Genomic DNA, 12,617 nt, shown 5'->3' with positions numbered 1-12,617 from the left:
GTGACATAAAGGTCAATATACTTAACCACATCGCTCCCGGTCCCGTCCCAGAGTCCAACGTCCATAGGAAACGACGGACGAGTCCAACTTATTCATGAGGTCCTCTTCTCGTCGCCGCCCATCCACGCCTCCTGGAACTTGATTGACGTCTTCAGTCTTCTGACGAATTCCCGCCCAGGCGCCGTTGCGATGGTCTCGTCACCTCTTCTGCGCCTGCGCGGTAAACAGGATACGTGTTCGAGACAATCGGCTCCGCAGCTTCACTGTTTACTGCGCGTGCGCCGAAAACGACTGTCACGGCGCCTGCATGGGATCCGGCGAGAAGAAAGAAGACGAGGAGGAAGAGGACCCGGCGTCGAATCAAGTGTCGGAGGGGGGGGGGAGAAGGCTGGACTTCGGACCCGGCGGCGCTCATTACCATAATGGGCGCGAAAAGAAGAATCAGCGATTTCTCAGTGTCGACAACGGGATCCGGGACGGGATCGGGAGCGATGTGGTAAGTATTTTGACCTTTATGTCACTGTATGTCAGTTTCTGCTGGGGCCACGGGGTGAATGGTTCCCTTTAAAGAAAAAAAAAAAAAGCAAACAAAAACTATTTCTCCACTACTTGCAATAGTAAAAAAAGAATGAAAAATTACGTAATAGCGTAAGTTCCTAGATAAGCACTGACCTTTCTGACCCCTGAATCCAGCGTTTTAGGTGCCCAGACAGTCTTCAAACAGCTGACTTTCATGTCTCCTCTTCCTGCTCACTCATCTCCCTTGACCCCTCCCCCCTCTATAGGATATAATGGACACAACAGAACACAGTCTTCACTGGCTTCTCTGTAATGAAGACGTGTTTGCCTGATAATGCACAGATAAGAAGTGAGGGGGGGAGGCTGGGAAATAGCTTTTTGAGTACAGAAAGAGGCTTTTTTGCCTAATAAAATCTATTATACAGTTTCTTAAAATCGCCTATACTACTGTTTTCTGCAATAAAAGACCGTTACGCTTTAATCCCCATTCCATGCGGCTGCTGCTGTGACCTGCAGTGATGAGATGGCCTTATCCTCATCACCAACATGCCCTTGTAGCCCATGGCCTAAGCACTATATGGCATTGGACCCCTCCGTTTATGGCTTGGCTGTATGTAGTAGTGATGTGAATGGGCGAGCATAGCCACATTTCCAAGCATTGTGAACTGTGTTTACTGTATCTATTAGACAGTGTTCACACCAGGAGCATTGCTTCCATTTATAACAGAAGTAATGAATCTTCCGTTCCATCATCAAACCTTGTCAAGGTGATGCCAAGCATAATGCTGTAGTAATCTTGCTGAAAAAAGTGCATAAACTGAATGCGAAACGTACAAAAAAGAAATCAGACGGCTAACCAAGATCTTGTTCTCGTATAGCTCAACAGAGCTGTCAAAGGAGAAAAACTGAAGGGTGATGACACGGGACCAGTGATGAAGAGGGAGTAAAAAACCTTCTCATTACTAAAGGGTGAATTACTGTTGGGGTACGTTCCCAGGGGACAGATGTACTGCAGATGTTGGAGAGGAGTAACCTGTGTTCTTGTGGACTGTTTCAGATGCCACGTCTATCTCCAGTGCACACGACCACTGAATTACCGTATTTTAATGTCCGGTGCATGGTGACATCTCTGGGGGATCCACAGACTTCATGGTGGTGCTGGACCAGCTGGGTTATGTTTTTTTTTTTTTTTTATTCTATCCTATATCAATTCCCCCCCCCCCTCCTCCCCCTCCCTTTCTTTTTGTTAAACCTGGAAAACCCCTCTAAGGGAATTAACCAAGAACTTATGATCCATCCATGAAGTGCACTTATCTAGCATTAACACTTGGACTTGTGTATGTGTGATGATATATTCCTTATGTGTGATGATATATTCCTTTTATAACTACTAATGTACATGGGTGTGCCATTTTAGCTTATTTTTTTCTGTAGTTATCGCACCAAGAGGAAGGGAACGACGGGTGCTGAAGAAAGTTTAGGTGGTTTGTCACTGTGTTTGGAATAGGTATGAATTACAGAATTCCCTCTGATCCAGGGCTGGGTTAAAGCTGTGATGACCTGTTCAATTTTTCCCAGTAGGGTGATGCTCCGGCTGTTAAGCGGAGTACAGAACGGTTTCATGCACTTGGCAGGTGGGATCACTGATCACTTATGGCACTTAAGCACAGGATATGCCCTAAGTGTCCTCTGGCAACCCAACCTAAAGAGTTCAGTTGTGTAATTTGCCTCTTTGACATTAAGAAAGTTCATCCTTTTTGCAAAGAAAGCAAAATCAGGTGTGTACCACATATACAGTATAGGAGAACAAATGTGCTATTCTTTTTCTTAAAGCGGAACTGTCATTTTTCTGAAAACAATAAATATCTATAGTACAAACGATTTTAAGAAACTGTAATAGGTTTTATTTACCAAAAGAGTTTCCTTCTGTACTGAAAAAGCTGTTTTCCTACCTCCCCCCTGACTTCAGAAGAAGCAGGATTTCTGTCTCCATTATGTGGCTATGGAGAGGGGAGGGGCTGAGAGGAGTGAGTGAGCACGGAGCAGTCCTGCACAGCACAACACCTTGCAATCTTCTCTCAGCAAGTTCCTAGATAAGCACCGACCTTTCTGACCTCGGAATTCAGCGTTTTAGGTGCCCAGACTGTCTACACACAGCTGACCTTCATGTCTCCTCTTCCTGCTCGCTCATCTCCCTTTGCCCCTCCCCCCCTCCATAGGATGTAATGGACACAGGAGAACCCATCTTCACTTGTTTATCTGTAATGAAGACTGATTTGCCTGATAATGCACAGATAAAGGCCCTATTCCACGGAACGATTATCGTCCGTATACGGCCGATACGGACGATAATGGTCCCGTGGAATAGAGTGCAACGATCAGCCGACATCGTTCATGTCGGCTGATTGTTGCAGTCGCTTGTTTTTCAACATGTTGAAAAACAAGCGACTGATATAGCAGCGATCTGCTGCAGTTGCTCCGTTGAATAGGAGCGTTGGCAGCAGACGCTGCTATATTCTATGGGCTGCACGGACGATCAGCCCCCCCCCCCCCCCCCCCCCCCCGCAGCTCCCTGCCGCCCCCTCCCGCACTCACCCGCTCGCTGGAGCCGCGTTAAATAGCGGCGGCAGCGAGCGGGGAACGAGGAGCAAACAAGCGCTAAGCGCTCATTTGCTCCTCTAAGAAGGCCCTTAAGAAGTGAAGGGGGGGGGAGGCTGGGAGATTGCTTTTTGAGTACAGAAAGGCAAAAGGCAAAGAAGACTTATAAAACCCTATTATAGAGTTTCTCAAAATCGCTTATACTAATGATTTCTGCAAAAAAAAAAAAATTACACTTTAAGTAACTTAGATGACTACCATTTTTCTTCCCCATGGATTTAAAGTGATACTGTCACCCCCCCCCCCCCCCCCACTCTGTGTGGCTCTCCAAATCATCCACAAGCTTAGATGCTGCACATTAGATATATACCTGTATATGACACTTGTCTGTGTCGTCTTTCTGCTCTAAAATCGCTTCCTTTTGGTTGGTGGACACTGCCGACAAATGAAGCGATTTTAAAGAGAAGACAGAGACAAGTTTTATACAGGTATATATTTAATGTGCTGCATCTAGGCTTGTGGATGGTGCGGAGAACCGCACATAGAGTAAGGGGGGGGGGGGGGAAGTATCACTTTAAGGACTTCCTGGTTTGCTCTCTGAACTATGACCCTGCTGTAACTGCCAGTAAATCCTAGAGATTGCAGTTGGACTGAGCATGCCTGGCTGTCCCAATGTTATCAAAACTAAGCGGGTACGTGGGGAATAGTAGGTGTACTGCCTGTCTCCTGACACTTGTAAGTGCTGTCGTCTTAGTGATATTCAAAAATGTGCAGCATATTACAGCTATAGGTCCATATTAGTATTTACTCTCCATTTTTAAGCTAGTATATTTTGTGTTAAGCAGGTGAGCTCTTCCTGGTATGTGCCGAAAAATAAAAATTGCCGCTAAGTCTACTGTACATTAGACGTAGGGCTCAACTGCAGTTTTTCTGTGGAGTGAACTTTTAGCCAATAAATATTTTTAAGGTGTGGATTAAAAGCCTGAAAGGTTTGTTTTATTTTTCTCCTAATTTGTTCCTATTTCTCTTGTGTTCTTCAGCTGCTGTTATCTATACGTAGGAGCGCTATGAAAGCTCACTCCGTTATGTGGCCATGAGGAGGTCACTGCTAGAACAGTCTGCGCATAATATTAGGCTGTGTGGCCAGAATAAAAACTGAAGGATTTCAGGGTTATTTTATAATATAGATAATTTAATTCTCAAATTTACGAATATGTAGGCTGAGCAATATGGCCCCCCACAAAAAAATGTTTCTACTTGCAGGCGCCTTTTATTGGTGTTTGAGGCAGCAACTGTATGGCTTCACACTGTAACCCCACTGTAGTAAAGCCCCCCTATGTTATGGCAATACTGCCTGTCATTATGGAAGGGGGGCACTGTGGCTGGCACTATTATGGGGATACTGGCTGTCGTCACGGTTGGCACTGTTATTGGAGCACTCCAGCTGGCACGGTCATAGTCTAGCATGGTGTACTTTCCACTACTACGTATAAACGTTTTTCTTTATATAATAGCATTATATAGGCTGTGCATCCCCAGCCCCTTCACTACAAAACCCAGAAGGCTCTGTTCTCAAGCTGCATTTGTACTACAAATACAGGCATGCCGAGCCACAGTGTTACCTTGCCCCTCTCCCTCCCCATAAAAACATATATAGCAGGGAATTTCACGCTTCGACTTACGCAGCGAAATCCACTGAGATACCCGGTACTGTCATTTTCTACTTAACTTTCACTTTTCTGTCACTTCCCACTTAACCCGCTGCTGCCGGGCTAATAAATTACTTGGCCTAGCTCCCGCTTGCTTCTCCGGCAGCCCGCTCAGCCAATCCGTCTCTGCGGTTCAGCTAACTGGTTGGCTAAGCGGGACATCAGAGAGTAAGTAGTTTGGGGCAGTATTACCGTTACTTTGAAATTTTAAACTGTGTTTGTGCACACCGGGATTCTTGCGGGAAACATTCCGCCACTCGCCCCCGCACGCTCCCAATTGACTCTCGCCCGTTCCATAAACTCCATTCTATGCTCAGGTCGATTCTGCCGTCCGCCCAAAGAATTGATATTGATTTTTAGAGCAGCTTCACACTTAGCGAATTGCAGCGGATTTCATTCTGCTGCGTGTGTGTAAATGCTGGCCCCCTTAACCAGCCGCCGCCCGGAGCATACTTTACCTGCTCCGCCTGTAGGTCCTGCCCAGCCAATCAGTAACTGCGGCAGGGCCATGCACTGAGTGGCTGAGCGGGACGTACGAGAACTGGGAGCCTCAGATGCAGCCAGAGCGTGGACCAGGTAAAGTATGCTCCGGTGGGCCGGCATTTACATACTCGCAGCAGAATGAAAGTATAGCGGGCTCGCAGCATCAAACCTGCTGCGATTTGATGTGTGTAAAGATGCCCTTAAGCAGGTTTCAATGACATCGATCAGCCAATGATCATTCCATTGGCTGATCGTTGTTTCTATTACAGTGATGATCTTCCGAATCAGGCTGGTTAGGGCCTTCCCTTAATCCTTATTTCTTCAGAATTTCACCCATTTTTTTCTCCTACACTCTCTTCCATTCTTAACTTACCAGATTGAGATCTTTCTAAATCCGTGTGGAGATGCTGTTCCAAGTAATCTTGGCAAAAGAAACGCCACCCACAGAACAAGACAAAGGAAGCAGCATAGCTGACAATGAAAACTCATTTATGTATGTAGTTCATGAACATCATGGATATTATCGTGTCTGCTTCAGCACGTCGTCTGAAATCCCTAGAACTAGGACATTAAGGTATACATGGCGGGCAATAGCAAGACCAGACACCCAAGTGTATTGCAGAAATCCAGCAGCGTGTTAAGGGCCTATTTCACGTGCTGACTGACAGGAGGCTGCCCGGGGGATCGCTGATCGTCCGGGCAGCACATAGGATACAGCAGTGGTCTGCTGCTGCCGACTCTCCTATTCCACGGAGCGATGGCAGCAGATCGTTGCTGTATCAGTCGTTTGTTTTTCAACATGTTGAAAAACAAACGACTGCAACAATCAGCCAACATGAACGATGTCGGCTGATTGTTGCTGTCAATTCCACGGGACAATTATCGGCCGAATACGGCCTATAATCGTTCAGTGGAATAAGGCCTTTAGAAATCTAACCTTGTGTTACCTTCCCATAGAGCAGGAGACTGAGGGAGAAAGTTCTGTAAGGGGAATGTGACTCATTTATTATTATACAATATTCTGAGCTGAATTTTAGTGGCCAGACAACCCCTTTAAATGTGCGCTGTGCGTTTTTCCCTTCGAGTGCTTGTTACAATGGAATCTGCTAGAAATCGCCTTTCATTACTTTGAATGACAAAATAATGATCTTTAACCTTTTGTGAATGAGTGTGTTTCTCTCTGCTTTTGTTTTGTGGCTGCTGGAAAAGGTTGGGGTTTGGTGATAGTTATAAAAAAAAGACATGGTCTAGTGTTGAGTCTTAGGCACTATCAGAATGGACGGTGAAAGGAGTTACATCCCAGGAAAAAGTAATTGGGCTGCTCCAGAGACCATATATTACTAATGTATATGATAGAAACAGAAGATTGTCTGTAGAAAAAGACCACCTGGTCCATCTACTTCACCTTTATATTATTTCCTTTCTTATCATCTTAGTATAGAAATATATATATACCAGGCAGGTTTACATTCACTTACTCTAGATTTACTACCACATCTGCTTGAAGTTTGTTCCAATCATCTACTACTCTTTCAGTAAAGTAATATTTTCTCATGTTGCATTTGATCTATATGTATATACAGTGGTGCCTTGGTTCTTAAACTGCTCGTATTTTCAAGGAAAGTTTGCTTTGGTTCTCAAACTCTTGCTTGGTTCTCAAACACTTTTTGGGCCCCCAGTCTTGAAGTACTTGGTATCTGAACGTTTTTGTGTGTGTGGATGGTGGGTTGTACCTGGCGAGTTTAGCACTGGTGGGGCTTCACATACAGAACAGTACTGTATGAGACTGCTGGAGTGCATATATAGTACAGAAGTAGTACAGACAGTGCACCTCCATCTCCTGTTACAGTGCTGGGATGGAGGGACTCTATACAGTAAAGGATGAGTGAGGAGTCAGTGACTACTGTACTATAATTGCTGGTTTTGTTGAATGTTTCTTGTGTATAATGTACTGTACAGTATAGTGCTGCTCTGTAATGTACTGTATAGATTAAACTGAGCACTTATCAGTGTAATATATGGGAACTGTAGGTAATTATTGGTGGGTGCTGGAACCAATTAAACACGTTTACATTATTTCCGATGGGAAGACACTGCTCTGTGTCTCAAACTGCCTTCCGGAACCAATTAGATTCGAGAACCAAGGTGTGTGTGTGTGTGTATGTATATGTATACATGTATGTATATATGTATGTATATATATATATATATATATGTATATATATGTATATATATATATATATATATATATATGTGTATATATATATATATATGTATATATATATATATATGTGTATATATATATATATATATATATATAATATATATATATATAATCTCTATCTATCACTAGTCTCATCTGTTCTTGATGGATCTGCTTCTGATGGCTCGGAGAACTTTGTAGACTAAATTTGGTAAATCCTTGCAGAATTGTCTTTGTAGAACACACCACGTTTCACTAGCCTGGACTTGGATTGGCTTTACCGAATGGAGCTAAATCTGCAGCATTGAAAGTGAGAATTGGAAGCAGAAATGTTGCCAGCAAGGCTCTATTTATATAATACTACTGTACTTCTGAGTCCCACAAAATGAATGTACACATTTGGGAAAATGGTCTAATAGTCAGTAGCCCTCTGCCAGTATGTCGCATTGTCAGAAAACTTTGACAGGTTGCTGTCTTATGATGGTACCATAACCTTAGAATGCCCATGGCCCCTATACTCTGATGGTTGGTGGGGAAGTCAAGTGTTGGATGCCACACAGTTAAAGAAGCAGTCTTTTTCCCTTTTTTTTTTTTTTTTTTTTTTTAATCCATCCCCTCACTGTAGGTTGGCACATATACTTACCAGTGATGATCAGTGTCCTGCGGCGCAGCTTCAGTCTGGTTCTACGGCACCACTCAAATCCCACCGGCGCCCAAGTGACCTCTTCAGCTTGAGCTCTGCAGCTAGGTTAGCTGTAAGGCATAGTCTCCAATGCATCTGTATGGGAGCGCTCTCACAGAGATGCATCAGAGACACTGACTCCCGTCCTTAAATAGCCCTGGAGAAAGAAAAGGGGCCAGATAAGCCGTGACCTCACCGCACGCACGATTTGAGCAGCACCGTAGGACCAAAAAGAATCCGCTATAAGCATCAGAGATCCCTTTTAAAGGTCATTGCTGCCATTGGATGATAAGAGACTGGGACCTGTAAGCAGTGACTCTTTGGGAACTGCATGTGCATTACCTGTAATAGTTACATGTGGTTTCAGCTACAAGTGCTGCATGGTAATAGCAATGTGGGTGCGGTGAATGTGGCTTGTCCACAAAGTATAATAGCACCCTTAAGGCATGTTTATTGTGACCCATTTCAATTTTTATTGCCTTAGTAACACGCATTTAATATATTTCTATAAACTTTTAAAACAGGGAAAGGGAACCTTCGGCCCTCCAGGCATGATGGGAATTGTAGTTTCGCAACAGCTGGAGGGCCGAAGGTTCCCTTTCCCTGTTTTAAAACATGGCAAGTATTGTTTGTGTGGGGTTTTTTTTACCCCCCCCCCCCCTTTTTGCTGGTAGATCAGTAGACTGAAGTTTTCTCTGGTAATTCAGTTTTACAAATGATAAATGTTGCACTTTTTTAAGCTGAGACTTCTGTTGTGTCTGTGGTGATAGGAGGAGGCTGCTGTAAAGTAATCTGTGCAGCATTGTAGCATCATGTGACAGCAGTAGATAGAGGAGACAATAGCAGCTCGTTGTGGAATGACCTCTGGAAAGGTCACAGAATACGCTCAGTAGCTGCTTCATGTTTATCTTAAGGGGACAGACATTGTCTATTGTCATTTATGTCCATGAGGCTTGCTGTAAAGCATGTCACTAAATGCTGTAAAAAAAAAAAAAAAAAACAGCTCCGGTAAGATGGCAGTCTCCATAAGAGTGTGGTTGCGTCAGTCCATTTCAGCAGACACTGATCTCTTGCTTGATCGTCCGGGTAGCCCATAGAATATAGCAGCGGTCTGCTGCCGCCACTCCTATTCCAGGGAGCGATGGCAGCAGATCACTGCTATGAGTCGCTTGTCTTTTAACATGTTGAAAGACAGATGACTACAACGATCAGCCGACATCGTTCTCTCTAGTTAGTAAACATGTGCCGATCTGCTAGGTCAGTGCTTGTTTACTGAGCCAATGACTTGGCCTGATTATCGTGCAACCATTGCGGTATATAGTAAATAATAAACTGTATACATTACACCTCCACGCTCCCCAATGTTCTCTTTGCTTCTCCACACTTCCTGCAGCCGCTGGTACAACTTTAGAGGCCGACTCTGAAGTAACTGGCTCAGGCAGAGACGGCCTTTCAAATTTTACAAGAGGCTGCAGGGAGTGTGCAGAAGCAAAGAGAACTCTGGAAAGCATGGAGAGGTAATGTATACAGTTTATTATTTTCTTTACACAGTCCTCAGCAGTCGGCTGTGTATTGCAATGCTCACCCGGTGGCCGATTTTTTTTATTTTTTTTTTCTTAAGTCAGGACCTACAGATGATGATTGTTGTCATCAGCTGATCATTCTTTATTATATGGAGCGATGATCTGCTAAATCGTCCTGATTCTGCAGTTTTTCGCTTCATGTAATAGGGCCCTAAGGCTGGTTTTACACAGGCTGACTACTATCGGTTTGTGTCATTAAAAACGTGGTCATTCCAGACGTGCGTCCATATTACGTAAGCATAACTATGCATTTAACTAGCTTGTGTGCTACTTGCCCATAGTCTGGGTTACACTGACTTTTTATAGTGCTGCGTGATTGATTTTAAGTATTGAGTGATGGCTGCAGTCTACAGAATTTGGCCCACTGGGGGCTGTACTGTAGCCTACCGATCTCCTGTAGCACACCTCCTTATAACTATTACTGCCTTCTGTGGGTGGCAGTAGAGTCATGTCTAAATATTAATAAAGAGGTATGGTGGAGTGGCTGAAGCGGTTCACTGAGAGCTACGGGACAGCCCTATGTACACATTAAAGTGTCACTGTCACCATAGAAAGCTTTTGACATGTCATAGAGATATGTGAAATCTGAGTGTTCTGACCTGTACCGGTCGTGAGAACAAACAGGAGAGGCCCGTGCTGCAGCACATCCACTCCCCGCGCTGTGTCCGTATAATCAGATGGGTTCCATAGACTTAGGGTGGTATTACATGGGCCGATGGGGGCCCGATAATACCTGTAAGCGAGCAGCGATCTGCTAGATCGTCGCTCGTTTACTGGACCTATTACACGGCCCGATAATCGTTAACAAGGGCTGCAGGGACATTGTTACCGATGTCCTTGCAGTCCTTGTTTAAACTACATACATTACCTATCCAGGCTCCAGGGCTGCTGCTGCCGTCGTCTTCTCCACGGGTCCCACGCGCTCTAACTTCAGAGTGGCCTGTCAGCTGACAGGCTGCTCAGCCAATCACAGGCCGGGACCGCCGCGCCCTGTGATTGGCTGAGCGGCCTGTCAGCTGACAGGCCATCTGAAGCTAGAGCGTGCAGGGCCCGGGGAGAAGAAGACTGCAGCAGCAGCCCTGGAATGTGGATAGGTAATGTATATAGTCAGTCGCCGGCCGCGCACCGCTACATGCGCCCGACGAAAGTAGGTCCAAACCTATATCAACGAAGATCGTTGTCATCGGCTGATCGTTGTATTTATTACATGGAGCGATAATCTGCCGAATCGTGTCGATTCGGCCGATTAACGTTATGGTACCCTTACATTAGAAGCCCAACTTATCACGTGACACAGAGGCAGGAGAGGACCGAGCTTTGCACGCTCTTTTCCTGGCTAAAAATGTCTAATTAAAGGGAAACTTTGAAGACTTTGTATTATAACGTTATTAAAAGAAAATGTATGAATACAAAGGTATTCAAACCTATTATATTAAATGTATGTTTGTTTCCTGAGCTCTGTGTTAAATGTTTTTTTTTTTTCCCCCCCTCCCATACAGGTTATGCAATGGTCTCTGCAAAACATTCTGTGTTTGAGGTGGAGCTTCGTAAGACAGACATATGCCGGCTTGTCATCTTTAACAAAGGGACTATAATTTCTTCTCTTGCGACTGCTACATAAACAGACAAAATTGCAAAGATCTGCCCTGTGTCGAGTATGACAGCCACGACCCGTGGCTCTCCAGTTGGAGGGAATGAAAGCCAGGGCCAGGCTCCCGATGGACAGTCCCAGCCTCCACTCCAACAGAATCAGGTAGGATCTCAGATCTATCTGCTCTGCTATGTTGTCGACTTTTACTCTGAACGTAATATCTAATCTTCTTGTCTATGGTTGAATGGGCTTCGGGCTTTGTGACTCTTGACTAGTAATACAGCAGAAAGTCACCTTAGTTGCCAGAGTTGGCTTCTCACCAATGTGCTGGGTTTGTTTATTTTGCCCTATACACATACATCAGTTAAAGGGGTACTTGAGAGATTTTTTTTTTTTCAAATCAACTGGAATTGGAAAGTTATACAGATTTGTAAATGACCTCTATTTAAAAATCTGAAGTCTTTCAGTACTTATCAGCTGCTGTATGTCCTGCAGGAAGTGGTGTATTCTTTCCAGTCTGACACAGTGCTCTCTGCTGCCATTTATGTCCATGACTTGAGATTTCTAAACTAAAGTAACTTGCTAAAATCAGTTGCTTGGAAAAAGAAAAAAATATTCCGAAGTACCCCTTTAAGGTCAGCAGGACATCTTGGTCCACCCAGATAATTAATTTCCTGGCTCATTTTTTCTACTATGATTTCTCTAAAACAATGTGGTACATGAACTGACCAACCCTATTTTATGCTGCCCAGGGCAACATAAAACTAATGTCTGCCTCCCTTAGGGGACGTTCACACTTACTGGATCCGCAGCGTATTTTCTGCTGCGGATCCGCAGCAGATTTCATTTAAACAACTGAACACAGCATCAAATCTGCACCATCAAATCTGCTGCGGATCCTGTAGGTGTGAACGCACCCTAAAAGTGTCACTGTTATATATTTTTGCAGAAAAAAAACGACAGTTACTTTAAAGGGGTTATCCAGGAATAGGAAAACATAATTGCTTTCTTCCAGAAAGGGCACTACCTCGTCCTTAAATTGTGTGAAGTAGTATTTATTATATAGAAAGATTTTAGACGGCACTCCAGGAAAAGCAGCTGTGCTCATGGAAGGAGCAAGTCCCAATAGCAAAATCCGAAGTAAATCCCGACACTCACCAATAATGCTCAGAAGTTTTATTGTAGATTCACATTATATCCAATATAACAGACACAGGACGTGTTTTGGCGATCGCCCTTTACACCTGCC

General features: G+C 44.3%; 1 protein-coding gene across 2 annotated transcripts in view; it reads left to right on the top strand.

Annotated features, from left to right (window-relative positions):
• USP9X (ubiquitin specific peptidase 9 X-linked) overlaps positions 1 to 12,617 on the top strand; it is an 83,824-nt gene that overhangs the window by 16,254 nt on the left and 54,953 nt on the right. For both annotated transcript variants that reach the window (XM_069945817.1, XM_069945818.1), the window contains exon 2: positions 11,277 to 11,530. In XM_069945817.1, the coding sequence (XP_069801918.1) occupies positions 11,435 to 11,530 (96 nt within the window). In that variant the 5' untranslated portion in view covers positions 11,277 to 11,434. The remainder of the gene's footprint in view (positions 1 to 11,276; positions 11,531 to 12,617) is intronic.

The sequence above is a fragment of the Dendropsophus ebraccatus genome, chromosome 11 (genome assembly GCF_027789765.1).
Source record: "Dendropsophus ebraccatus isolate aDenEbr1 chromosome 11, aDenEbr1.pat, whole genome shotgun sequence".
Lineage (NCBI taxonomy): Eukaryota > Metazoa > Chordata > Amphibia > Anura > Hylidae > Dendropsophus > Dendropsophus ebraccatus.
Note: the sequence above shows the minus strand (reverse complement) of the source record. Positions and strands in the feature narration are given on the sequence as shown.